Genomic DNA, 26511 nt, shown 5'->3' with positions numbered 1-26511 from the left:
GGAGCCTGCAAGAAAAAACAGAGTTCCTATGCTCTCAATACTGTTTTAAAAATAAACAATGAGGGGCGCCTGGGTGGCTTAGTCAGTTAAGTGTCTGACTTCAGCTCAGGTCATGATCTTACGGTTCATGGATTCAAGCCCTACATCAGGCTTTGTGCTGACCATGCACAGCCTGTTTGGGATTATCTCTCCCCCCCCTCCCCTCCCCTCCCCCATTTGCGCGCGCGCGCTCTCTCTCTCTCTCTCTCTCTCTCAGTGAATAAATAAACCAAAAAATTAAATAAATAAAGTGAAAGCCCTCTATGCCTCAGGGTTATGTGTATACCTCGGCTGTCATGGAGGTGGGAGGTACTGATAGGGACAGAGTTTACATTGGTGACAATGGTCCAGACTCCAGTCGTTAGCTGAGCAGAGCAATTAATTTGTTCATTCATTCATTCATTCATTCAGCTAATTTATTTAGTGTCTACCTTGTGTCTGTAGGTGTCGGGGGAAAAAGTAATAAAAAGACAAATGAACAGCCTGTCCTTATAGAACTCATTGCCTACTGAGGGAGAAACTTTAATAATAAATGCACGCATGTATACTTATTCATTGTAACGAGTTTTTTATCGAGGAAGTGTAGGATGATATGAGAGCACCTAACGAGGAGCCTAATGTAGATCAGGTCAGGGAAGGCTGAGGTTGGAGACTAGATGGCCCATTTGTAACGCTCAAAGTGAAAACTTCACTTCTCCTGTGTGCCTCTAAGTGTATGCTTCTTTGTATGTGTGAGGTTTGGGTTTTAAATGTGCTTTCTAAGTGTCTTGATAATCTGACCCCTATGAGTCATTATTAGGGTTTTTCAAGTTTCCTTTCTAATCATACTCTTTTTATTTTTACTCCCATACAGTATACACTTTGGAACTTCCTCCCAAAGAATCTGTTTGAACAGTTTAGAAGAATTGCAAATTTCTATTTTCTCATCATTTTCCTTGTACAGGTAAGAGCTCCTCTCTTAGAAACTTAATCACTTCAAACAGATTCTCAGTCCTTTGTAATTTTCAAATGTCCCGTGACCAAAAGATGTTTCAGGGCTTGTTTCAGTAAGATACTTTAGGGACTCCTGGGTGGCTCAGTCTGTTAAGGATCTGACTCTTGATGTCAGTGCAGGTCATGGGACTAAAGTAGCATTTTTACTTAGAAAACCTGTTAAAAGAAAAAAAAAAAAAAGAAAGAAAACCTGTTGAGAATTTGTTACTTTCTTTAAAGGCTTTCATTGATTTCCTATCTTTGTTCATCCTAGAAGGACACATGTTGTGTGCCGTTAATTTCAGTGCCATATACCAAAATCAGAAATGTTCAAATTAATAGTTTTACTTTGTTGAGCACCAGCTCCAGCTTAATTGGAAGTTTATCCTTTTCTCTTTGTGATTATCAGGTTTGCTCTTCCTCATGCATTTACTTTTAAGTATGAAAGCCTGGCAGACTTGATCTTCTCTGTGTTCCTGCTAATGTTTTATGTTTAAAATCTTAGACCTCTCACGTTGCATTCTCCCATCTTTAAGTCTATGAGCTATCAAAAGTTTTCCCTCGCCGGGGCGCCTGGGTGGCGCAGTCGGTTCAGCGGCCGACTTCGGCTCAGGTCACGATCTCGCGGTCCGTGGGTTCGAGCCCCGCGTCAGGCTCTGGGCTGACGGCTCGGAGCCTGGAGCCTGTTTCCGATTCTGTGTCTCCCTCTCTCTCCGCCCCTCCCCCGTTCGTGCTCTGTCTCTCTCTGTCTCAGAAATAAATAAACGTTAAAAAAAATAATAATAATAAAAGTTTTCCCTCGCCAAGATTACCCCCAGGAAATTTTATTACAGTAAGGGAATTTGTTTTTCCTCATTTCATTTTTCAAACGAAGCAGAAACATCCCAGTGAAATCGCTCAAATGCCTTGTTAATGGAAAATGCTTCTGTTTATCCACTTTGAGGCTTTGAGTAAATGGTACTGTAATTTAATTTAGCTCTGCTACTTAAAACTAATCTGGGTTATGCTATGGGAAAGAGCTAATTTCGGCCTTAAATGATGGGGCATTTGAAAAGGAGCTCCTTTAGATCCACAGTAAGATATCTTACAGGACAGCATGAAATCGACGGCAGAAAAAGCTTGAAGAATCCTTCCACGTGCTACACAGCACAGTTCTGTTGGATTCGGGGGATGCGTACCAAGCACCTACCGTGCGCCTCGCAGTGATTCTAGCAAATAGATGCAAATCAAGATAGGACTTTTCTATCCTTAAGGAATTTTCGTTACAGCCAAGAAGCCAGTCCTGTATTCCTCTAATTTAATGCAGTACAAGTCATAAAAGTAGCCTGGGCAACATCTTACAGGGATACGTTGGAAGTTAATATGTCTTTCTGACCAAAAGGAGCTTGAGAAGGCTTCAATGCGTGGATGATATCTGAACTAAGCCTTGAAAGACCAGAGCGAGTTTACCTGGTGAAGAATGCCAGACTGGTATCTCAGGGTGGGCCTGAGGGCACAGAGCCACATGAAAGCCTATGGCTCTGACTCAGGGTACGTGGCAGAGACAAGCCCGTGGTGGGGATCAGAGATGAGATTGGGGGGCAGATTAGAGATGGTGGGGGGCAGAATGAACTCCTGGTCCTCTGTCCCTCAGGTCTAGTTGGCTTTCAGTATTCCTTTGTTTCGGTGAATGACGACAGCATCTACCCAGCCATGTTAACCAGAAACTTGGAAGATCTCTTTAATCGCCCCTGACAAGAAATTCTTCGTTAATCCCTAAATACCTCTGGAGGTTCGTTCCACGTGTACCTTCGGCCACCCTTATCCAGGCCAACATCTTTTACTTGGATTATGGCAGCAGCCTGCTAAGTGGATTCCCTGCCTTCTCTCCTGTTCCCTTCCGTTCCGCTGTTCATGGGACCTCTCCTTGCCTAAAAGCTTCCGTTATTTCCCAGTGTGGGGTAAAGCATGAACTCTAGCCTAGAGGGCCCCTCCTGGTCTTGCCTCTGTCTCCCTCTGCAGCGGCCATCTCACACCACACTCTTGCCGCTGGCTTCCTTACACTCCCTCCAACCACGGAGACTTTGCATATGCTGTTCACTGTGCCTGAAAGCCCATCCTTCATCTAGTTCGTTTCCGCTTACTCTTTAGGTCTCAGCGTCTCGCTTGTTTCAACGTCTGGTTTTCCTGTCAGCTGCCACCTTTAGGAGGGCAGGGACTGTTCTCTGTCTTGTTAAAAGCGACATCTGTATGTAGAGCGTAGCCCCTTAGAGCCCAGGGGCTGAAAGAAGGGTGCTCAGCAAATGGATGGTGAATGATTGGTTGTATTTCACTGAAGGAGTTAATCTAAGGTGGACTGAAAGCGAAGCCTGAATTTAGAACTGTTATCTTCAACTAACTGCTGTGCGGATTGCTTTTGTTTTGATGAGCGTTAATACTCGCCCTGCTGCCGGAATGTGTCTTGTCTGTCCTTTTTGCCTGAAATGGATGCGGCAGGTACGTCCCGCGTGCACGCAAATGGCCTGTTTTCATTTCACGTCCAACTGAATTTCTTTCCCTAGGTCACGGTAGACACGCCAACGAGCCCCGTTACCAGTGGACTTCCGCTTTTCTTTGTTATAACTGTTACAGCCATCAAGCAGGTAAATTTCTCATTCACAATTACGCGTGCGTTTCACTCCTGTCTGGTGTGCATTTTCTTGTCAAAGTTCCTTTTTCATATTTATATGGAGTGGGCAGTATCCTTGATGGATTCAGCTTATATTTGGTCCCTGTCGAAACCATGAGAATGACTGGAAGGTACGTCTTTAATTTCCTTTGCCCATTTGCTCCTGAGTATTCGTGTGGGGGGTTGTAACCCGAAAAGAAAGTCGGGAGAAGGTACAGCTCAGTCAGGAAACGAGAGACGAATTTTTCCAGTGTGGTATATCTTTATCCGAAAAATTCCCACTCTAGTGAATTTTTTGCTGTCGTCGCCTAAAGCAGAGAACTCGATAACACAAATGTTTTATATGTGTTATGTTCCCCGATGTTGCCGAAGTGGGTGGTGGGAGAGGAGACTTTTATTCTTGTTTGTCATCAAAGCCGACGATTGCCATGGTTTCTGATGCTGATGTCTTTGAAGTATTTTGAGCATTTTGTACGATTGTCCCTTTGAAAACTTCCACATGAAATTGAAAGTGGAAATGGGAAACTGGAGGTGAAGAGTGGGGTGGCAGTGTTTATCAGGCCCTGGGACAGTCCGTAGGACCTGGCTAATTGCAAACATACTTCTAGACAGTACTTATCAAAGAGCTCTAAAACTTACCCTAAAGAACTTCTGAAATGAAGGTCTGCTTAATGGTATTTGGAACAAGGTTACCGGTCCTCTTAGGGGTTATCTGGCCTTTTATCTTCCCTACCAGGAACTGCAAGAATATTTTATCAAGTGTTTGGTTGCTAAATGAAGACGTTTGGAATGTTCTTTCCCTTAGGCTGTTAGGATTATTTTCTTTAACATCACAGAATTGCCAGTTCCAAGAATAGCTTGCATGGTTTACAAAAGCTCTTACTGATTCGTTTTACTCCCTATACTAGTTCATGTTAGGGCCTTTCTTTCCTCACTGACATCACAGAAGGTACCGTCGGAAGTGATAGCCTAGCATTGTCATAAAGAGGGACAGAACAGGAATGAATATAGCGCTGGGAAAAAAAGGGAAGGCGATCAAGCGATTTTTTTTTTTTTTTCAAACAGTTATATTTGAAAAGGTACAGACATTATTATAAAGAAAAAAAGGAGAAGAGGTCATGCTCCAACAAATGCACATCCTCTTTCCTCAGTTCTTTTGGCTTAAATTTACTTCATACAAAAACCCAATGAAAAATGAGCCATTAGACCTTTCCCTGATTACTTTTAACTCTAAAAGATGAACACCAATTTATAGTTTCCTTTACCACCAAGTCAGTGGAGAGGTTTAACTGTTGAAGTTCAAACCTTATCATAGATTCTCTGCCAAAATAATCCGATCTTGCCTTTTCTATTCTCCATCCCTGGGAAGGAATTCTATTTCCTCAGAGATGGTCACTCCCAACAATCTACTGTAGAGGAATATATTTAAGTGATTAGGTCTGTAAGAAAATAAAACCCAGGGGGGAAAGATTGTCAAATTAAAAAGTAAGGAAATTGGGGCACCTGGGTGGCTCAGTCGGTTAAGTGTCCAGTTTTGGCTCAGGTCATGATCTCACAGTCGTGAGATCGAGCCCCGTGTCAGGCTCCAATATGAGTGTGGAGCTGGCTTGGGATTCTCTCTCTCCCTCCCTCTCTGTCCGGCTCCCCCCCCCCCCCACCAAATAAATAAACATTTTTTAGAAAAGGTAGAGAAATTAGCACTAACTTGAATAAGAGTAGAATCAGAAGAATAAGTCATAGTCCTTCACATATTACGGTTCTGATGCCTGTGTTTTCACGGATACTCATCTATGGAATGGCGAAACCTTTTAACACAGTAAAGCTATTTACCGAAGGGGTGTTTTGAAAGCGTATCTTAGTTTTGCTGTAAAAATATACAGTGTTGTCTCTTTAGCAGAGATTAGCAGAGATCTGAGTTGAGATTAATATTATAATCTCAACTGGTGACTCAGGGAGGGGGGGGTTATAGAAATTGATTAAGAATTTCTATGAGGGGCGCCTGGGTGGCTCAGTCAGTTAAGCATCTGACTTCGGCTCAGGTCATGATCACACACTCCGTGAGTTCGAGCCCCGCGTCGGGCTCTGTGCTGATAGCTCGGAGCCTGGAGCCTGCTTCAGATTCTGTGTCTCCCTCTCTCTGACCCTCCCCCGTTCATGCTCTGTCTCTCTCTGTCCCAAAAATAAATAAACATTAAAAAAAATTAAAAAAAAAAAAAGAATTTCTCTGTGAGCTTGACTATAGTTATTTTTATCCCCTTAGGGATATGAGGATTGGCTGAGACACAGAGCTGACAATGAAGTCAACAAAAGCACTGTTTACATTATTGAAAATGCAAAGCGAGTGAGAAAAGAGAGTGAAAAAATCAAGGTACGTTTGTAGTTCGTTCTTTTTTTTTTAATCACGGTAAAAACACAGCATTTTAAAATGTACAATTTAGCAACATGTGGTACATTCACACCGTTGCGCAGCCGTCCACACTATCTAGTTCCACATCCTTTTCATCGCCCTAAAAGGTCGCCCCCATCGGCAATGCATAGTTATGCCACATGTCCTCCCTCTCCCAGGCCCTGGCCACCACTAATCTTCTTTCTGTCTCTATGGATGTATCTATATCCATGGATGGATGGATGGATGGATGGATGGATGGATGGATGGATGGATGGATGGATATGGATGTATTTACATTTCCTATAAATGGAATCATACGCCGTGTGGCCTTTTGTGTCTGGCTTCTCTCACTTCATGTAATGTTCTCGAGCTCTATTCTTGTTGTAGCATATATTAGTAATTCTGATTTTTATGGCTAATATTCCATCACACGGCTCTACTATCTTTTCTTTACCCGTTCGCCAGTTGATGGACATTTGGGGTTCTTTCCACCTGTTCGCTATCATGAACATTGCCGGTGTGAGCGTTCGCGGACAAGTTTTTGTTTGAACACCTGTTGTCAGTTCTCTGGGGTATTGACCTGTTGTCAATTCTCTGTCAGTTCTCTACCTAGGAGTAGAATTGCCAGGTGACAGGGTAGGTCCGTGTTCAACTTTTTCGTGAACCACCAAGCTGTTTTGCACAGCAGCTGTACCGTTTTGCATCCCGCCAGCGATGTACGAGAGTTCCATGGTATTATTTTTATCACCTAATGAGACCCCTGTCAGGAAGATTTTAGACTCCCCCACATCGAAGAGTATTTTTTGTTCCCAGCAGATTTTATTTCAGTTAATAATAAACATTACTTTTGAGAGTTTTAGGTTCGCAGCAAAATCGGGCGGGAAGCACAGAGTTCACGTACACGCCGTTTTCCCACACGTGCGCCACGTCCCTCGCCATCAGTACTCCATAGCGGCATACGTGTTGCAATCCATGAACTTACACTGGCACATCATTATCACCCGAAGCCCACAGTTTATGTTAGAGTCTGCTCTTGTTCGACATTGTGTGACCTCAGACGAATGCCTGATGACAAGTACCCACCATCGTGATATCATACAGAATCGTTTCACTGCCCTCAACATCCTTTGTGCTTTGCCTCTTTATCCCTTCATCCCTCCCACGCCAGGTCTCCACTAGCCTTTTTACTCTCTCCGTAGTTTTGCCTTTTCCATAATATTAACACTGTTAGAATCACACACGGTATGTGTAGCCTTGTCAGATTGGCTTCCTTTACTTAACAAGACGCGTTTAAGTTCATGCCCTGTCTTTTCGTGTCTTGATAAGTCCTTCCTTGTTAGCACTGAATGATACCCCATTGTCTGGAGGTACCAGTTTCCCAACCTTCTGAACGACACCTTCGTTGCTTCCGAGTCATGGCAATTATGAATCAGGCTGCTATAAACATTTATGTGCAGGTTTTTGCATGGACCTGAGATTTTCATTTATTTGGGTAAATATCAAGGAGCGCGCCTACTGGATTTTATGGTAAAAGCATGTTTTGTAAGAAACTGCCAAGCTGTCCCCAAAGACGCTGTGCATGTTGCGTTCCCATCGGCAGTGAACGAGAGGTCCTGCTTGTCCGCATCCCGGCCAACGTTTGTCGTCAGTGTTTTGGATTTTGGCAGTTCTAATAGGTGTTTAGTGGCATCTCGTTTTTGTTTGAATTTGCATTTCCCGAATGATGTATGGTGTTCAACATGTCTTAATGTGTCCATGCCCTCTCGATATCTTCTTTCGTGAGGTTGTCTACGCAGGTCTTCTGTCCACTGTTTTATGGAGTGATCATTTTCTTATTGTTGAGTTTTAAGGTTTTTTAAAAAATATTTTGGGGCTGTCTCGGTGGCCCAGGTGGTTAAGTGCTGACTGTTGGTTTCGGCTCAGGTCATGGTTTGTGAGTTCGAGTCTCGTGTTGGGCTCCACGCTGACAGTGTAGAGCCTGCTTGGGATTCTCCCTCTCTCCCTCTCTCTCTGCCCCTCCCCTGCTCATGCTCGTGCTCTCTCTCTCTCTCTCTCTCTCCATAAATAAACTTCAAAAAAGAAAAAGAATACTCTATAGAAAAGTAAATAAAATACCCTGGATAATAGTCTTTTATCAGATATGTCTTTTACAAATATTTTATCCCAATCTCAAAGTATTATTTATTTTTTATTTCATTCTGTTATTGTGATTTAAAAAGCACATAACATTAAGTTGACCTTCTTAAGCATTTTTTTGAAGTGTAATCTCCATTTTATTTTTTTTTTTCCAGAGAACAGTTTTTCTTCAGTCCTCAAAGACTCAGCTCCTTACATGGGCTTTGGTGGAGGTCGTGGGTCAGCACCCACGGGTTTAGATCGGGGTGGGGGTGTTTGGGCCTTCGGAGCCTCACGAGAGCGATCCCGGACTACCTTGCCGTGAATGGCAGAGCTCACACAGTAATGTAGTTGGACGTAAAGCTTGAGAAGCACATAGGCCTTAAAGACCCTTGCTTCAGAAATGTCCCTGACGGCAACGGCCTCTACTGTGTTTCACATAAAGAACTTCGTAACGGCGTTGTCCTTGGGCACGCAATGAGTGCAGTGGCTTGTGGCCCTTTGCAACGTTACCGTAATTCCTTCCTTTCTTGGTCATCTCAGAAGCAAGGACCCAAGAGAGCCATCCTAACCATTTTCTTTTTTAAGATTTTATTTTTTTAAATAATCTCTACACCCAGCATGGGGCTTGAACTCACAGCTCTAAGATCAAGAATCACATGTTCCCTTGACTGAGCCAGCTTAACCATTTTTAAGTGCACACTTGCAATAGTGTTAAGTATATTCACATTGTTGTACAACAAACCTCTAGAATCTTTTCACCTTGTAACGCTAAAACTTTATAACCACTAAACACTACCCCCTGCCTCCACCCCTTGCTAAACACCTTTCTACTTTCTGTTTCTATGACTTCGACTACTTTAGAGAAAGACTTCCCATGACTGAGTTCATACAGTATTTGTCCTTTTGGGACTGGCTTATTTGACTGGCATAATGTCTTCAAGGTTCATCCATGTTGGAGCATATGACAGAAATCCGCCCCCCCCCTTTTTTTAAATAACTGATAATCAATTTATTAAAAAGGTTGATTTAAGCATCTGCAATGGTGACTTGCACCTCAACTCCTGGTTCAATACTAAGACTACATAATATTCCATTTTGTGCATATATTATATTTTCTTCTTCTTCTTTTTTTTTTTTTTTTTAAATATTTATTTGTTTTAGAGAGAGAGAGAGAGAGAGTGAGTGTGGGGAAGTGGCCAGAGAGAGAGAAAGAGAGAATCCCAAGCAGGGAGCCCATCGTGGGGCTCTGTCCCATGAACTGTGAGATCATGACCTGAGCTGAAATCAAGAGCCAGACCCTTAACCAACTGAGCCACCCAGGCGCCCCTGCATTTTCTTCCACCTCTTAGCTATGCGAATAATGCTAGGACAAACACAAGTGTACAAATACACTTGAGATCCTGCTTTGAATTATGTTCGATATATACCCAGAGCAAAATACCCAGAAGCAAAATGTCTTAATCATGTGGTAGTTCTAGTTTTAATTTTTTGAGGAACCTGCGTTCTGTTTTCCATAACAGATGTATCATTTGACCTTTGCACTTAGAGCGTACAAGGGTTTCAGCGTCTCTGCCTCTCCGGCACTTGTTAATTTCTGTTCTTTTGATAGTGGCCATCCTCACGTGTGTGAAATCTCTCATTGTGGTTTCCATTTGTACTTCCCAAATGATTAGAGATGTGGAACACTCTTCATGTGCTTTTTGGCCACTTGTGTATCTTTTTTGGAGAAAGTCTATTCAAATCCTTTGCCCATTTTTTAACCAGGGTATTTGCATATTTGTTGTTGAGTTGTAGAAGTCCCTTATATTTTCTGGATATTAGCTCTTTATCAGATACATGATTGCAAGTGTTTTCTCCCATTCCATAGGTTACCTTTTCCTTGTGTGATTGTTTCCTTTGGTACAGTTTTTAAGTTTGACGTATTCCCATTTCTAACGTTGTATGTCCAAGAAATCATTGCCAAACCCAGTGTCCTGAAGCTTTTTCCTGATGTTCTTGTAGGAGTCAAAGAAGTTTAGGTCTTACATTTAGGTCTGTGATTCATTTTGAATAATTGTTGTATATGGTGTAAGGTAAGAGTCAAACCTCATTGTTTTGCATGCAGGAACAGCATTTATTGGAGAGACTGTCCTTCCCTTGCATAGTCTTGGCACCCTCGTTGAAAATCACTTGGCCATATGTGCAAAGGTTTATTTGTGGGCTCTCTCTTCATTGGTCCATATATTTGTCTTTACACCAGTACCATACTGTCTTAATTATTGTTGCTTTGTAGTATGTTTTGAAATCTGGGATTGTGAGGACTCCCCAAGTTTGTTTTTCCTTTTCAACAGTGTTTTGCCTACTTGGGGTCCTTTGAGATTCCATATGATTTTAGGATTTTTTTTTCCATGTCTGCAAAAAAATGTCTTGGCATATTGATACGAATTCCATTGAGCCTGTCATTGCTTGAATAATGCAAGCATTTGAACAAGCTTAAATCTTCTAATTCATGAACATGAAATGTCTTTCCACTTATTTTTATTATCTCTGATTTCTTTTAGCAATGCTTTGTAGCTTTCCTTGCGCAGGCCTTTAACTCTTTGGTTAAATTTATTTCTAAATATCTTCTCTTTTTTTCTTAAATTTTTATTTAAATTCCAGTTAGTTAACATACAGTGACTATTTTATCTTTTTTGATGCTATTGAAAATGAGATTGCTTTCTTCATTTCCTTTTTGGATTGGTCATTGTTAGTGTATAGAAGTACAACTGATTTTGAGTGTTGGTTTTATATCCTGCAACTTTGCTGAATTCACTTACTAATTCTAACAGGGTTTTGTATGTGGAATCTAGGGGTTTTTACGTATAATATCATGCCATCTGCAAATCAGGATAATTTTACTGCTTTTCCAATTTTTTTGCCTTTTATTTCTCTCCCTCTTCCCTCCCACCCCCCCCCCTTTTTTTTCCGTCTAATTGCTCTGGCTGGAACTTCCAGTACAATGTAGAATCATCATACTGAGAGTGGACATCCTTGCTTTGTTCCTGATATTAGAGGAAAAGCTTTCACTCTTTCCTCACTGACTATGATGTTAGCTGTGGGCTTTTCATACATGGATTTTATTATGTCGAGGTCATTTTTTTCTCTTCTGTTTATTGAGTGTTTTTATCATGAAAGAGTGTTGAATTGTGCCAAATACTTTTTCTGCATCGATTGAAATGACCATATAGCTTTCGTCTGTTGTTGCTTTTGTATGTTACATTACACTGATTGACTTTTGTATGTATCCTTTCATTCCCAAGGATAAACCCCATTTGGTCATGGTGTACGATCATTTTAATGTGCTGTTGGATTTGGTTTGGTAGAATTTTGTTCAGGATTTTGTCATCAGTATTCATTGAGGCTATTGGTGTGTATTTTCTCTTCTCTGTCTTTTCCTGATAAAACGGTATCAGTAATTCTGGCCTTATAGAATAAGTTTGGGAGTGTTCCCTCTTTGATTCTTCAGAAGAATTTGAGAAGAATTGTTTTTATTACTTGTTTCAGTGTGTGACATAGAAAGGCCCCCCATCTTCCTCCTTTTGTTCCTCGGGCTTCTTTCTTTGCCTGGAGGCCGATCTCAGCCAGGTATAATCTTAATTAAATCAGTTTATGCTATTGTGTGAAATGCTATTTGATTCGGCCCTTTCTGGAATATTTGTGTGTGGCAAGAAATGCTTATAAAGCAAAAGTATCTAAATGTTTGATTGCTTGCCTGGGAGTGGGTAGACTATTGTCGAGTAAGAGAGTAACTTGGTGTGTACCCTCAGCGCAGTGGGAATTTTTTGAAGGGTTTTAAAGCCAGGAGTCACTTGCAAAAGAGGATAAGAGCCTGTATCAGGGTGATACTAGTAGAGATAACGATAATAAAAATAGTAGTTAACATTTATATATAACGTAAATATGCCAGGTGTTCCCTGTCACATTGTATCAACTGATTTAATGCTTACTTTAGGGGCGCCCGGGAGGCTTAGTCAGTTGAGTGTCCAGCTCTTGATTTCAGCCCAGGCCAACGATCTCACGATTCGTGGGATCAAGCCCCGCGTTAGGCTCTGCGCTGACAGAATGGAGCCTGCTTGCGATTCTCTCTCCCTCTCTGCCCCTCCCCTGCTGGCATGCTCTTGCTTGCTCTCTATTTAGAGATAAATAAATATTAAAAAAAAAAAATCCTTAACTTTATAACAGTCCTATGAAGTAGGTACTTGTACTATTCCCTTTTACAGATGATTAAAACTGAGGCTCAGGGAGGTTGAGAAACTTGTCCATGATTAGTCAGTGGAAAGCCTGGGATTTGAAACAAGTTTGGGTGTAGAGTCCATGCTTATAACCACAACTTTGTACCACCTGCCTTGTGATTAAGATAAATGGATCTATTTGGAATATATTTTGGAGGTAGAATCATCAGGATTTAGTGATGTATTGGATGCAGGGAGGGAGAAAAAGAGCAAAAAAGAATCAAGGTAGCCTTCTTGGTTTTGGCTTGACGAGATGGGTGAATTAAATTGAGCTCTTTAAACCAAATGCCGGTGCCATTAAATAAGATGGAGATTCGGGGAGAAGAATGGGTTTTGTGACAGATGTGGGAGTAGAGGGGAAATCAAGAATTCCATTTTAGCCGTGTTAATTTTGAGATACCTATTAGACATCCAGATGGAATTGTCCAGGCTGGAACGGAGACCTATTTGAGCTGTCAGTTGAGATTTGGATTTCATCAACGTGTAGATGGTACATGAAGCCATGGGCCTAGATGGAATCTTAGAAGACAGATGAGAGCCTACAGACAGGACTTGAGGATTCCCAAGGTGAAAGGAGCTCACGGTTCTCTGTAAGGAAGAGTATGGGTGTTGGTGTTGGAAATACAGAAGCGTTTCTTCAGGTTCCCTGATTATTTCCCTTTTTGTATCCAGTCTGCTGACTGAGCCACCCAGGCGCCCCTTAGTCATAGTTATTTTTATTTTTACATGCCTGTCTTACAATCCAACATCTCAACATTTCGGGAACTGGTCCTGTTGATTCCTTTCTCTCTTCGTGTTAGGTCATCTTTGTCTTGTGTTTTATGTGTCTTGTGTTTTTGTATTGAATTTTGGACCTCGTATGTAAACCAAAGCTAGAGACCCAGGTCAGTCGTATTTATGTTCTGAAGTGGGCACACCTCTTCCGTCTGCCCATCGGTGTGAAGGGTAAGCGAGTCTAGTCGGGACTTGAGCCGGCTTTGGTTTTTGCTGTGTAGCTCTTGCTACTTTCATTCAGTACCTCGCTGGAAATTGCAGCTCCGGGAGTGCTGGATCGCCATTGCCCTGTGCTTTGTGTGGGGCCCGGGGTACCAGAGGGCCTTCGTCAGTGTTCCTGTTCCACCCTCCGCTTGCGGCAGGTCCTTAAGGCCCTGACACCCCGAGTGCCCGTCTGTGCCTTTTCTCCTCCCCCCGCGATAGATTGCTGTTTCTTACTGTTATTCGTTGCGGCTCCTGGTGAGAACAGAATGATTTCTTCTTGGTTCTCCTGCTCCCGTATTCAGCGGGGCTTGGGCACCTTCGCCTCGGTACTGAATGCCTTGACGCCATCCTTCCACCCTTCCTCCAACGGCGGTTGAACTCTGCCTTTTATTAGCACTAGGACCCCGGTATCAGCGGCTTTTCTGCCCCATCCCCAGCAGCAAATGGTGTCTGCTTCTTCCTCTCCTCTAGCAGCGGTCACGTTTCCTGAGACTGTGCCAGGGAAGGCTTCTTGCCTGTCCCCTAGACCTAGATGGCTTCTGCCTCCCGTGAGAGCAGGGTCCACGATTCTGGATGCTGGCATATTTTGCACCCGTCTCCGCACAGCCATCAGTCGCACCCTGTATGCCTGTACCGGTGAGGGAAGGCTCTTTTCGGCCTCCTGCCCTGGTGTTTTCTCAGGGGCACCCGATGGATGCCTGTAAAGAAGAAATGATGGGTGGTTATGATCCCGTCTTCTCTGTCAGGTTCGCAGAGATTTGGAACTGTCAACGTTAGCTCCCATCAAGCCTCGAAGAATTGCTGCAGAATCTGGTTGTTTTCTTCTGCTGCCCCTTTATGGCTGTCATCTCGTGCTCCTGTGCCTTGTGAATTGTGAAACAGTTCGTCTCTCCTGTCTCTCCTCACCAGGACTTTTCACCCTTTGAAATTCAGTTTACATGGTTGCCTCACCACCTCAGCTCTCTGATGAACTAAAAAGAAAAAAAATCATACTTTTGCCGATGCTCTGGCTTTTTCTGATATTTATCGCAAGGGATGGTGATGTTCTCTTAATGCTTTTAACTAACGCTAAATGGAAGTCGAACCTGAGTTGCATGCTTCAGGGGACCGTGTTGTTCCTTTTCCTTAAAAGCCCCTTCCTCCTTCCCCCTTCCCCCTTGCCTTCAGGGTAAGGCCTAGCCTCTGCCCAGCCCTCTGAGATCTGGCCCCTGACCATCTCACCAGCCTCAGCCTGCACTCCAGGTACAGGGACCTTTATAGTTCACATCTAAGCACATCGTAAATGGCGTAGGGGCGCCTGGGTGGCTCAGTCGGTGAAGCGTCCGACTTCCGCTCAGGTCATGATCTTCGGTTCGAGAGTTCGAGCCCCGCATCGGGCTCCGGGCTGACGGCTCGGAGCCTGGAGCCTGCTTCGGATACCGTGTCCTCCTCTCTCACCGCTCCACCCCTGCTTGTGCTCTGTCTCTGTGTTTCAAAAATGAATAAACGTTAAAAAAAAAAATTTTTTTTTTTTTTTAATCATAAGTGGCGTAGAAGAAATTGTGGCACATCTTTATCAGTGCCTAAGAATCCTCTTCCATCCTTTAATACGTGTTTCCTTCTTCTCAGATGATTGAGGATTTCGTTTGTTGTTTCTCGTCTGTGCATTTAATCATAGATTGTAGTTTTATGTAAGCAACATAAGTGTTTATGTAAGGGAGGAAGGAAAGAGCCAACAAAATATTATTTACAAATTAGTTCAGTTATTGATGCTGTTTCTCTTGGCTACTGATTAAGATTGGCAAGAAAATAAAATGGTTCCTGAATAGGTCTCGGAATCCTCATCTCTGTCTGCCAGATCGTGTAGCAAATAGAAGACAGGTGTGTCATTTATTCGGCATTTCACAACCAGTGCGTCCGGGTTGGTGTGCTAGGTATTGACACACACACGCGCCAAAGTGGGTGCGTTCTGCCACAAGCAGCTTCCTCCATTTACCTGAGGGGCTGTACCAAACTGACGCCTAACATTTTCTGTCTGTGCCACGGTACGGAAAAGGTTGGGAAGCACCGAACTTTCCATTCCTTCCATCCTTCCCCAACATCTTACGACTGTTCATAGGCTGGAGGTAAAGTAGTTGCAGGGTGTTCGCAAGAATCATCGGATGGTAAATGTGTGCCAGGTACTTCGCTAACCGCTTTACCTGTGTCCTCACGTCACGCTCAGACCGATCCTGTGACGTGGTTGCAACCATCTAAGGCCCTTGCCCAAGCTCATAGGGAAGTGGCAGAGCCGAGATGTAAAGTCAGGTTCAAAAGTCCTACCTTTTAGGGGCGCCTGGGGGGCTCAGTCGGTCAAGCGTCCGACTCTTGGTTTCGGCTCAGGTCATGATGTCACAGTTTGCGAGTTTGAGCCCCGCATCGGGTTCAGCACTAACAGTGTGGGACCTGCTTGGGATTCTCTCTCTCTCCCTCTCTCCCTCTTTCTCTGCCCCTCCCCTGCTCCTCGTGCTCTTTCTCTCTCTCAAAATAAATAAACTGTAAAAAAAACACAGTCCTACCTTTTAGCCATTATGATTTATTCCCTACATTATTAAATTCTCTGCGATAGAAATAGTTCATGATTTCTTCTCTCCTGTTTTTCCTACACTTGAGCTTTGGGGACTTGCTGATAGGAAATGGTTTCTCATGGCTGTATTAATGGATTGTTCTAGTAGCAGATGAATTATTGGAAAGCGACCTATTTGAAAATTATGTTTTTGTCCCAACGTCATGGGAAAAATAGATGCCTCTCTGATTAAGTTTTTCCGAGCACTGAAGAGGGAACTGGTGCCCTACAGTAACAGCTGCGAGCGCACGGAAGGCAAAAGCGTATTGACATATGCACGATGCCCAGTGTCCGGGAAGTGCTCAAGTTGAGACATTTAGATTTTCTAGATTCCTTCATGAAGTGATGATACTCAGCGTCTTATTGAACAGCAGTGCCCAAAACATCAGAGGGCAAATGGGTCCCTGGGTACCAAAATTGTTTCTTTGACATTCAAGTTCAACAGTAAGGACATCTGGCTGCATCCTTAAGTCCTTGTGACCTTAAGGGGGATTCTGAATGTTGAACAGTAATACTCTCTCATTGTCTTTCACATGGCCTAGGACACAGACACTCTTCTAAGAGCAGGACAGGTCTCTTGCTACTGTTTTGGCTTTAGTTTGAGATCTAATGAATGCTTTGTTTGGAATTAAGAACATTTCTTTTTCTCCGTATACTAGGTCGGTGATGTAGTAGAAGTCCAGGCAGATGAAACCTTCCCCTGTGATCTTATTCTTCTGTCATCCTGTACCAGTGATGGGACCTGCTACGTTACTACGGCCAGTCTTGACGGGGAATCCAATTGCAAGGTAATGGAAAGGAAACCTTGCCTAAACGGAGCTCAGGACAGTTCATCATCTAGCACTCCTTCCCACTGCCCCCCCCCCATCTTTTCTTTTTTTCTGTTTGTGTAAGTTTTGTATTCAAAGACCGCATTTATAGAATCGTCTTTGAATTTCTAAGCAAATACACAGCTTGAGGGAAAAGGGTGGAGTTCAGTGAGGAAAATACACGCCCCAGATAAAAGCCACTACCTTTTTTGTAGCACTGCTTGCGTTTAATATTGACCTCTCCCATTCAGTGTTTTATTTGGGCTTTTTAAAATGACTGTCATCAGAGGCTTAAACTATGTAACTACAAAAATAACTTCATATGCTCTAACCTTGGATTTATTTTTATTTTTAAAAGGAATGAATATTTTCTTTAAACAATGCTTACTCATGGCTTATAGAAACTCTAACTTGCAGTAATTTGATTGCTTTCTTTAAAAAAATACCTTAGGGTTTTGTTTGGCGAATGTCGGTTTTATTGCAACTAGGAAGGATTATAAATGTGTTAAAATAAGTTTGCTCAAACTGGAAGATCACTTACTTCCGTGGTACTTTCTGGCAGTCAGTTCTTGGCCGTTGTCCAGAGCTCCACAGGGCACGGAGATGCATCCTCTATATGCTGCCTTTACAGAAGGGCACTGATGTGCTCACCTCTGTGTGTACCCTTGAGGCCTCTCTCTGCTTGCTTATTCCATCTGGAGTCAAGAACCAGGGCTCAGTATGTGAAACAGGAACTGAAACGCCTGTTAGATGATGAATTCTGTACTTCAAGGGCACGGTGATGAACTCGTCCGTTGAAACCGTTCAAAAACAGTTGAATTTGAGGGAGGGAATGTCCAGATAAAAATCGAGAAACGTACCTAAAGATTCCCTAATAGGGGAAAAAGTTGCCTCGAGACAGAAAACTTTCTGCTCAAGTTGAGACATTTAGAGGGCTTTCTTCTTTCCGTTAAGTTGATCTGATCAAATCAGCTCAAAGTACACGGGTTTCAAAATCAGGTGACAGTTTTAAATAGAGCTCTAGCACTTCTGTCATATTCCCAGAAGACTGTGCGACAGCTTTCCCTTGTGCATAAGTGGTTGCAGTCTTTCGGTCTGTGTTAGCCCTCCTTTGATGATTTATAGATGGGCTTATTGGAGGCTGCCTGGAGTTCTGGGTGAATCAAGTGCATAGTATACACTAGTAGAATATTCTGTCTGGCTAGAGCAAGACGCATCATATCCCTGCTCCTCGTATAAAATGTAGCTTCTTTGAACATTTTCTTTCTTTTTTTTTTTTTAATGTTTATTTATTTTTTAGAGAGAGAGAGAGAGACAGTGAGAGCCAGGGAGGGGCAGAGAGCGGGGCGGGGGCACAGAATCCGAAACAGGCTCCAGGCTCTGAGCTGTCAGCACACAGCCCGATGGCGGGGCTCAAACTGATGAACCGTGAGATCATGACCTGAGCTGAAGTCGGAGGCTTCACCGACTGAGCCACCCAGGCACCCCTGAACGTTTTCAAGATCATTAATTATGCTATTTGTGTAATGTATCTATTAATGAATTTTTTCTTTCTTATTGGCAAAATGTCAGCCTTCTTATGACCCAAAGGGTTATTGATGTTCGACTCGTATGTATATATTTATATCACTGTACTCTGTGGTGAGCAAAGTAATAGATCTCAGGTCTATAACTAGGAGAAAAAAAAACGGATTGCTTTTCTTCATTGGGTTTTCAGTTAAGGATATACATGCTACCCATGGAATTCTCCCTGCTGTCACTATCAGGAAAAGCTTTTCGTCTTTATTATCTTTTAAATCCCTTTGCAGCAGGGTTATCTTTCTAATTGTTTGTAACGTATTTGGAGAATAATACCATAAAATTTAGTTAGTGGGAAAGGTGCATCAATATGTGTATTATCCTGGCAAAGCCTCTTACGAAAACATCCTGTGTTCCTGGAATAAGGTGGGTATACGGTTCTGAAAAGAAGCACTTGTTTGTTTGTGCTTTTTCTTCTGCTTTCATCAGACACATTATGCAGTGCGCGATACCATTGCGCTATGTACAGCCGAATCCATTGATACCCTCCGAGCAGCGATTGAGTGTGAACAGCCTCAACCTGACCTCTACAAGTAAGGATCGCCTGGTTTCACTTTACGGCTGTTGGCCGACTCTGCTTCCCTTTGCTGCCGGTGTTGCAAAGAAAACACCCGCCCCTTAACCAGCCTTCCTTCATTTATGTTTTTACGAGCCTTTCTTTCCTTCCGGCAGGGAAATGAATCAAACACTACCGGCCTGAGATACATCACTGTGGGCCCAGAGACCTTCCTTGGGATTTTTCTTTTATTTCTGGTACTTGTAAACATGCCCATCTATCACATTTTAAGATTACGTTATCCCAGAAAGCTGATCTGTCAGATTCGTGCATTAATCAGAGTTAAGTAAAACAGAAACAGACCCCCGTTACGTGTCATTCAACATTACAGAGAGGAAGGGGACGTGGAGCCATGCGCTCTATCCATTTTTGTGACGATCACGATGAACTGAGTATTGCAGATAGGGCGGTTTCTTGTCCTCAGTAAACAGCTAAGTTGCATCGTTTCCTCTCTTTTACTCTGCTTAGGCCTTCTGGAGCAGAGTTGCTGATTAACCGTCATTGTCCTAATGGGGGGACCAAATGGTTGGATGTGGCTTAACACCAATGCACAGTAGTGGAAAAACAAAGTATTCATCTTACTACAAGAACAGTGCCTTCCCTCCTTCCCATCATTCCTTCTTTCCTCTTTCCCTTCTTCCGTATCCACCTTGATAGTAGGAACCGGGACCACAAAACAAACCAGCTGTTCCCTGCCTTCAAGGAGCTCACGCTTTGCAAGGCAGATGAAATATTGAAGCTAAGCATACAGTACAGTGACGTAATAGAAGGGAGGAGAAGGTCCATGGAATCACAGGAAATGAAGTGACGACTTCTGCCTGTGTTAGAGAATAATACACAGTTTTGCATGTTTATATGGCAACTCCTAAATTTTTCACTTACCCTAAATAGGAAGGAGAGTTTTAGGGCGGGGAAGATTTCTCTAGACCAGATCGAATTCCTTTGCTGTGTGACTTCAGAATGCCTGCCCTGGTACCACCCTAGTGGTCACCATTTCCATCGCAATTGCCTGTTTACTCGTTTCTCTTTTGTGCAAGGAACACGTCCTTCTTATTAGTGTCTCCAGCACCCGCCACGGCACTGGCACAAGTAACATGTGGCGAATGAATGAGCAGACCATCGTACTTTACATACATAGAATAATAGTTCAGCGTTCCTGAAAAAAATTATAACGCCAGTTACCAAATACTCGTAACTCTCTCGTGAAGGAGAGTTCGGCCTTTTTACCCCATTGTTGAGAAACGCAGATTACCAGGCAGCCGTATTAAGTGATCAGATCGGGCTTAGTATTGGTCAGCCGAGAGACACAGGTTGGAAATTTCCAAGACGGTAACCAAATGTTTGCTGTCTGAGACTAACGCAAATGCTTCTCAAAGGGTGATCTTGGGCCAGCAGCGGCCGCACCTGGGAACTTGTGGGAAGTGCAGATTCTCACCTGAATCATAAGCTTGGGGATGGGGCCCAGAAATCTACAGTTTAGTAAGCATTTCAGTGATTGTGATGTGTGTGCAAGTCAAACAGCTCCCGGACTGATGGTTTTCAGAGTTGCATTTTAGCACCGGAAACCTTGCTTCACATAAATCTAAAATAGAGATCAATTATTTATATAACGTGTGAATGAGCAGAGGTGTCATGTGCATACACAATGCCAAGTAGATTGTGAAAATCGATTTAGAATCTTGGTTTGCATTCTTCTAATCCGTAATACTATTTTTAAAATTAGATGACAGTGTTATACACCTTGTTGGTTCCACATAACTTTTTTATGGTTATAGAATGGGTTTTTGTTGTTCATGCAGTCTTACCTCGTTTGTATTATTTGTATCTCGATCCCTTCCCGTTTTTGTGACGTATAGATTTTCCTGTCGACAGAGAAGATACATTTGCCATTATGTTCTTTTCGCAGGTTTGTTGGGCGGATCAATATCTATAGTAATAGTCTTGAGGCGGTCGCCAGGTTAGTTTGTCGTTCCTTTGATCGGTCCTTTGTGGGTGGTGGTGGGTATATTTCTCTTGAAAGCCCATTCAAATAGCCAAATCCTTTTCTTTATAGAAAGGGACGTAAAGGTGACTAAAGCTGGATCAACTAGCCAGTGTCCCGGTAGTAGGTCTTAAGTAACGGGATTGGTAGGGTTGTGGTGGCGGGAGCTCTCCCAGTGTGTGTGGAAGGGGTGGTGTTGGAAGTGACCCTGAGGGCGTCCAAAATCTCAGAGCTCCAGGCACTTGGACTCAGCTCCCCAAATCTCTTCGGGGCTCTGTACGTTTTGTTCTTGGCTGTGCAGAACCGTGCTTAAGGGAGAGTAACTGAGGGATGAGGGGGACAGTTCAAAAGCTGAGAGAATTACCCCGACTGAAATAAAACGGAAGGCTAATCATTTATAATGAAGCAATCTCTATAAAAAGGGAGGTTTTCTTCCCCCTTCTATCCTCCACACCGCAACTTTCCCGCTTGGTCTTTATAGCCACGCCCACAAGGAATTTCCACGCCAGGTGCCCCGCGATGGCCCCAGAGGCGGGTTGGCTCTTCTATAAATATGTCCCTGTGTCTTTCCCACCTTGCCAGCTACTTTCCCGGTCTTTTCGTTTGTCACCTTTTCTTTCTCCCTCTTGCTGTCTCTGCCTCCTCATCCCTTTCTTCTCTCTCCCTGCGTCTCTCCACCTCTGTGTGTTGCTGGCTACATCTGTGCCGTGCTTCCGTCTGCGGGGGGCCGTCCCCTCGGCGAGCTTCACACGGAAGGATCTTGCAGCTCATCCCGGGGAGGAAGCATAAGACATAAGCGCAAAGACACACTCTCAACCCCTTGGAGATAGATGTGTGTTAGGGCCGATCACGTCCCCAGGGTTGATGCTGATGGGTGTATCGGGCTGTTTGGATAAGCTGTGTTCATTTTTCATTTAGGTCTTTGGGACCAGAAAATCTCTTGTTGAAAGGAGCTACACTAAAAAACACCAAGAAGATATATGGTGAGCAATTTTTTAAGATCTGCTTATCAGAAACATGCTTTGTCAAGCCCATGCCTAAATGGTGCATGTTAAAAATGAAACGTCGCGGATAACTGCCATTCAACCTACGCCCGTTTTTAGGGGCTGGGAACTTATAAGATGGTAAACTAACTTGAAGTATGAGAAATAAAGCGGGTAGAGTTAAAATTATATTATAAACGCCATGTCAGCTGGTGACTAGACTAAGGCTTAGAATCCTTCCTTTTATAGATGGAAAAAAATTGATAGCTCCCACTTGGTGGGGAGTTGGTTGGCAGTCGCACTGGCAACCTGGTTTTCATTATATTCTTTTATTCCTTAGGAGTTGCTGTTTACACTGGGATGGAAACCAAAATGGCTTTGAACTACCAAGGGAAATCTCAGAAACGTTCTGCTGTTGAAAAGTTAGTGCACACCGCAATTTCTTTGTAGTGATTGAACTGTGAAAGAGATACTTCTCAGTAATTCCAAACACCAACCATAACAAAAAAACAACACCCATTATAATAGCAGCTACCATACCGGGCGTACTGACCTGTGCTCAGTGATTTGTATGCCTGACTGAGTCTAATCCTCCGAGCAGCTCTACGGAGCAATTCCTATCAGCCTGTCTGCTTTGCAGATGAAGAAACGGTCTCCGAGATGATAAGTGACTTACCTAAGCAACGTTGAGTTGAAATATAGATGTATTCCGTTTTGCTGCTAGACAATTGGCTTGGGTTCCTCTACTGGCTGTACACGGGGAAGTTCAGCAACATAGAGAACGGTGTCCTGGCGACTACTGACGTGGTACTTGCTAGATCTTCAAGCCAGTTGCTACAGCATTGGACCTCACTGTGTCGTTGCCATGGATACCCAGTACATCAGTGGCACCCTCTCCATAGCTCTACTTCCAGATTAAAAGAATCCGTCCTCGGTTTGAGGATTTCACATTTGCTCCCCCGCTCTCTACCGCCAACCCTTAGGATTTAGGGAAACGGAAACGACCTAGTCTTTCTATAAGGGTTGAGTAGGTGATGTGCATGCGTGTGTGCCTCCTGTCGCTATTGGATCCTGATCATAGGTGTGTTAAGCCAGTTAGCCACTGTATTTTGGGGGAGCAGTGGTGACCAACGAACAGGTCGGGGCTGGCCTTTCCACGTTACCACCTGAGAATAATGCTTCCACGGTGATAACCGAGGTTTGTACGTACCGGCTTGTGCTACGGTTACACACTGCACACGGGAGGAGCTTTAGGAAACGGAACAGTTACACGTACATGTGGTTGATATCGTCAAGAACGCTGTGGTTTCTAAGTCCATCACCTCTTATTTTTCAGATCCATTAACGCCTTCCTGATTGTGTATTTATTCATCTTACTGGCCAAAGCTGCAGTGTGCACGACTCTAAAGTACGTTTGGCAAAGTACCCCATATAACGACGAACCTTGGTATAACCAAAAGACTCAGAAAGAGCGGGAGACTTTGAAGGTAACCTGTGTTATGCCGCAACTTTTAACTCTTGCTAGACATTTTAACCCTAGCACTTTCTGACCAGGCCGCCGTTTATTGAAATGTTGCTCAGATAATGATACCTTTTGTTAGCTTCTGAGTTTTCTCCCCGTCGTCTGGCAGCCCTAAGCTATTAGATATTGAAGAAGTTTTATAGTTTTTTTTTTTAACTTCAGACATCTGTGCTAGTTTCTGGCCCTTTAGTTTAGAGTTTTAAACAGCTGAACAAGAAATCCCTGGCTTGTGATAATGGTAGGAACATAATCGACACATACATAGAAACTTTGATCCTACATTCTTATTGGGGGGAGGGCAGAGAATTTAAGGAAGTGAAAAAACATGAAGTCAAAAGGGACACTTACTGAAAAATAATGATAAAATTGAGGGTGTTTTCAAATTTTTATTTAAGTTTATTGATTTATTTATTTGGAGAGAGAGAACGAGCATGGGAGGGGCAGAGAGAATGGGAGAGAGAGGATCCCAAGCAGGCGCCACACTGTCAGCACAGAGAGCCCAACGTGGGGCTCGAACTCCCGAACCATGAGACCATGACCTGAGCTGAAACCAAGAGTCAGACGCTTAACCGAGCGAGCCACCCAGGCGCCCCAAAATTGGGGGTATTCTTAAATGTTGATTTTACATGCTGTGATAAGAATTTTGGCCACTGACCTAGTATTGGTAGGAAGTTTTTTTTTTTTTTTTTTTTTTATAGCAAGAGCAGTGCTTTCAGCATTGAAATAAAAAGAAAGCTGGTTGTCTCGTACTTGTCTGATGGAACCGTGTGTCTAATCGGCATGAACTATTTCCTTTGTTTTAGGTTTTGAAAATGTTCACTGACTTCCTGTCATTCATGGTTCTATTCAACTTCATCATTCCTGTCTCCATGTATGTCACAGTAGAAATGCAGAAATTCTTGGGCTCTTTCTTCATTTCATGGGATAAGGATTTCTATGATGAAGAAATTAATGAAGGAGCCCTGGTCAACACATCAGACCTTAATGAAGAACTTGGGCAGGTTAGAACGTGTTTGTACTTACAAGAAGTTAACATATTGAAAATATCTTTTCTTAGACCCTCGATCACCAATCACCAATGTACGTGACCCTTTCACATTTGGAAATGTGATGCAAATATTCCTTTATACGGGCATATCATGAAGGCAAACACTGTTTTCGTGGCTATAACGTTATGTTGTTGGCATTTTGGAGGCGTATCCCGGTTTATATGTTAAATTTGAATGTTAGAGAAATTTGCCTATCACTTCTCCCGGTGATGTGGTTAGAGTATGGGTTATTGCTTTGGAACAGACAGTAGTCCCCGGCTGTTGTCATTTGGGGATAGACTCTAGGGTAGTAAACAAAGCTATTTTGCAAATGCATTTTGTTCCATAAACAGAATTGACCAGTGTTGTCCTGCTGACATTTGCTCGATGTGTTTCTGATCAGACGAATACATTCCTAGCAAGCAGGCTTGTTTATTCCAGTGCAAGAATTTAAATGGAGGCAAAATGTGAGGGCACGCACTCCTCAAAATGCTTTTTGCTTCATATACCAGTGCAGCCCAGGCCGTGGCCTCATTCGTTCTCCAAGCCGGTGCAGGCTAGCTGTCATTCTTCAAAGGATGACTTCTTAGGTGCTTCTCTTATCAATATTGAGAAAGTTTTTCCCTTTGTCTGAATTTACCGTGTGCCGTGTAATGATCTTCACAAGCTGTGGGATTTTTTTTGGCTTTCATTTCATTCTCATGATATTTAGAATGTCAAGGCTGCGGAAATGTCATTTCTATGACTGCGTGATGCAAATTCAGTGCGTGGAGCCACGCGGCTGGAACAGGGCCTCACTCTGGTTTTAAATGGTGCCGACTTACATCTGCACCTCAAAACTCTCTTCCTGAATTTAGTCCCCCCTCTGCCTCTGCCCTTTCTGTTCTTTACCCAGCCTCTGCCTAAACCCAAGGACGGTCTTAACAACTACAGTCCCAAGGGTGAAAGGACACTCCAGATAACATCTTGTTGAGACCTGACTGCACGGCTCCAGAACCCCCGACTGTGGGACGTGCATCCCACAGAGATACTGAGTCACCAAGGAGAGAACCAGAAACGAATGAACAAACGCTTTTCCCTTAGATACTGTTCCCGAAAGACTCTTTTGAAGGTGACTTCAGCTGCCACGGCTGACCTTACTTAACCTTTTTAAACCAGAAGTTTTCATCCCGGGAACAGAGCTGTCTGAATAGAACTACTTTAGTCCCAATAAAAAGCATCACTCCACGGCAGCATTGCATGCCAAAAAAAAAAAAAAAAAAAATGAGTGATAAGCCACCTCTGGTGAACTTGCCAGGACAGGTGCTTTAGTTGAGCAGATCTGCCTATTCCGGATCCAGGTACTGCGAACAGAACAGCCACCATTCTGCGTGTGACTCCCCAAGCGCGCCAGGGACAGGCAGGGTGTCCAGGCCGGGTCCGCCAAATGGGACTCTTCCTCCTTCTTTCAGATCTCCACCTCAGCAGATCCACATTGCCTATGGGAATGTAATCTTGTTCCTATCATTCAGGCCGTAGTCGCGCTGCAGAGAGTCAAGTAGAGCTTTGGGTAACGATCTGGTAAATGTGATCAGTGAAAAGAAACCACAGTTTTCATTTCGGCCACCATGTTGTTCCCCCACCCAAACCTGCCTTTCTCGGTGTGATGGTCCTTTAGTCAAATCACTAAGTTAATAGCCAGATCACTACTTCCGTTTATACGGTGTAACAACAACTTGCCTTCATTACCAGCCTAGCTGTGTGGAAACTACCTGAATGAAAATGCAAAGAAGTCTTGAAATCGTTTCCCAGGCCATTTAGCATTCAGTGGACCAGTATGCACAAAATTAAGTGTAACCCGTTTCCTCTTTGGTGAGTCATAATTTCAGATCCGTAGGACTTAATGTTACAAAAAAGCAGTGCCCGCTAGTTCCCATCGATACCATTGCAGACCCTTGCTTCACACTCTTTAAAAATGACCCACGTTGATGTTTTACAAATAGCCCCTTCAGGTCTTCCAGCTGTGCCGAATGGCGTGTCTGAGTAGACACTCTGATTCCGGTAATTCCGCCCAGTTGTTAGCTATTGAACGTCC

General features: G+C 43.4%; 1 protein-coding gene across 14 annotated transcripts in view; it reads left to right on the top strand.

Annotated features, from left to right (window-relative positions):
* ATP11C (ATPase phospholipid transporting 11C) overlaps positions 1–26511 on the top strand; it is a 173133-nt gene that overhangs the window by 87015 nt on the left and 59607 nt on the right. For 13 of the 14 annotated variants that reach the window (XR_009257186.1, XM_058713766.1, XM_058713772.1 and 10 more), the window contains 10 exons: positions 893–982; positions 3552–3632; positions 5919–6026; positions 16640–16768; positions 18797–18900; positions 20830–20880; positions 21823–21887; positions 22228–22309; positions 23224–23374; positions 24213–24410. Coding sequence is in view for 13 of the 14 variants with exons in the window: in XM_058713766.1 (XP_058569749.1) it covers positions 893–982; positions 3552–3632; positions 5919–6026; positions 16640–16768; positions 18797–18900; positions 20830–20880; positions 21823–21887; positions 22228–22309; positions 23224–23374; positions 24213–24410 (1059 nt within the window). In the remaining variant the exon portion in view is untranslated. The remainder of the gene's footprint in view (positions 1–892; positions 983–3551; positions 3633–5918; positions 6027–16639; positions 16769–18796; positions 18901–20829; positions 20881–21822; positions 21888–22227; positions 22310–23223; positions 23375–24212; positions 24411–26511) is intronic. The other variant, XM_058713775.1, reaches the window with a different exon arrangement.

The sequence above is a fragment of the Neofelis nebulosa genome, chromosome X (assembly GCF_028018385.1).
Source record: "Neofelis nebulosa isolate mNeoNeb1 chromosome X, mNeoNeb1.pri, whole genome shotgun sequence".
In the NCBI taxonomy this organism is placed as follows: Eukaryota; Metazoa; Chordata; class Mammalia; order Carnivora; family Felidae; genus Neofelis; species Neofelis nebulosa.
The sequence above is the reverse complement of the archived record's forward strand: the minus strand, read 5'-3'. Positions and strand labels throughout refer to the sequence as shown.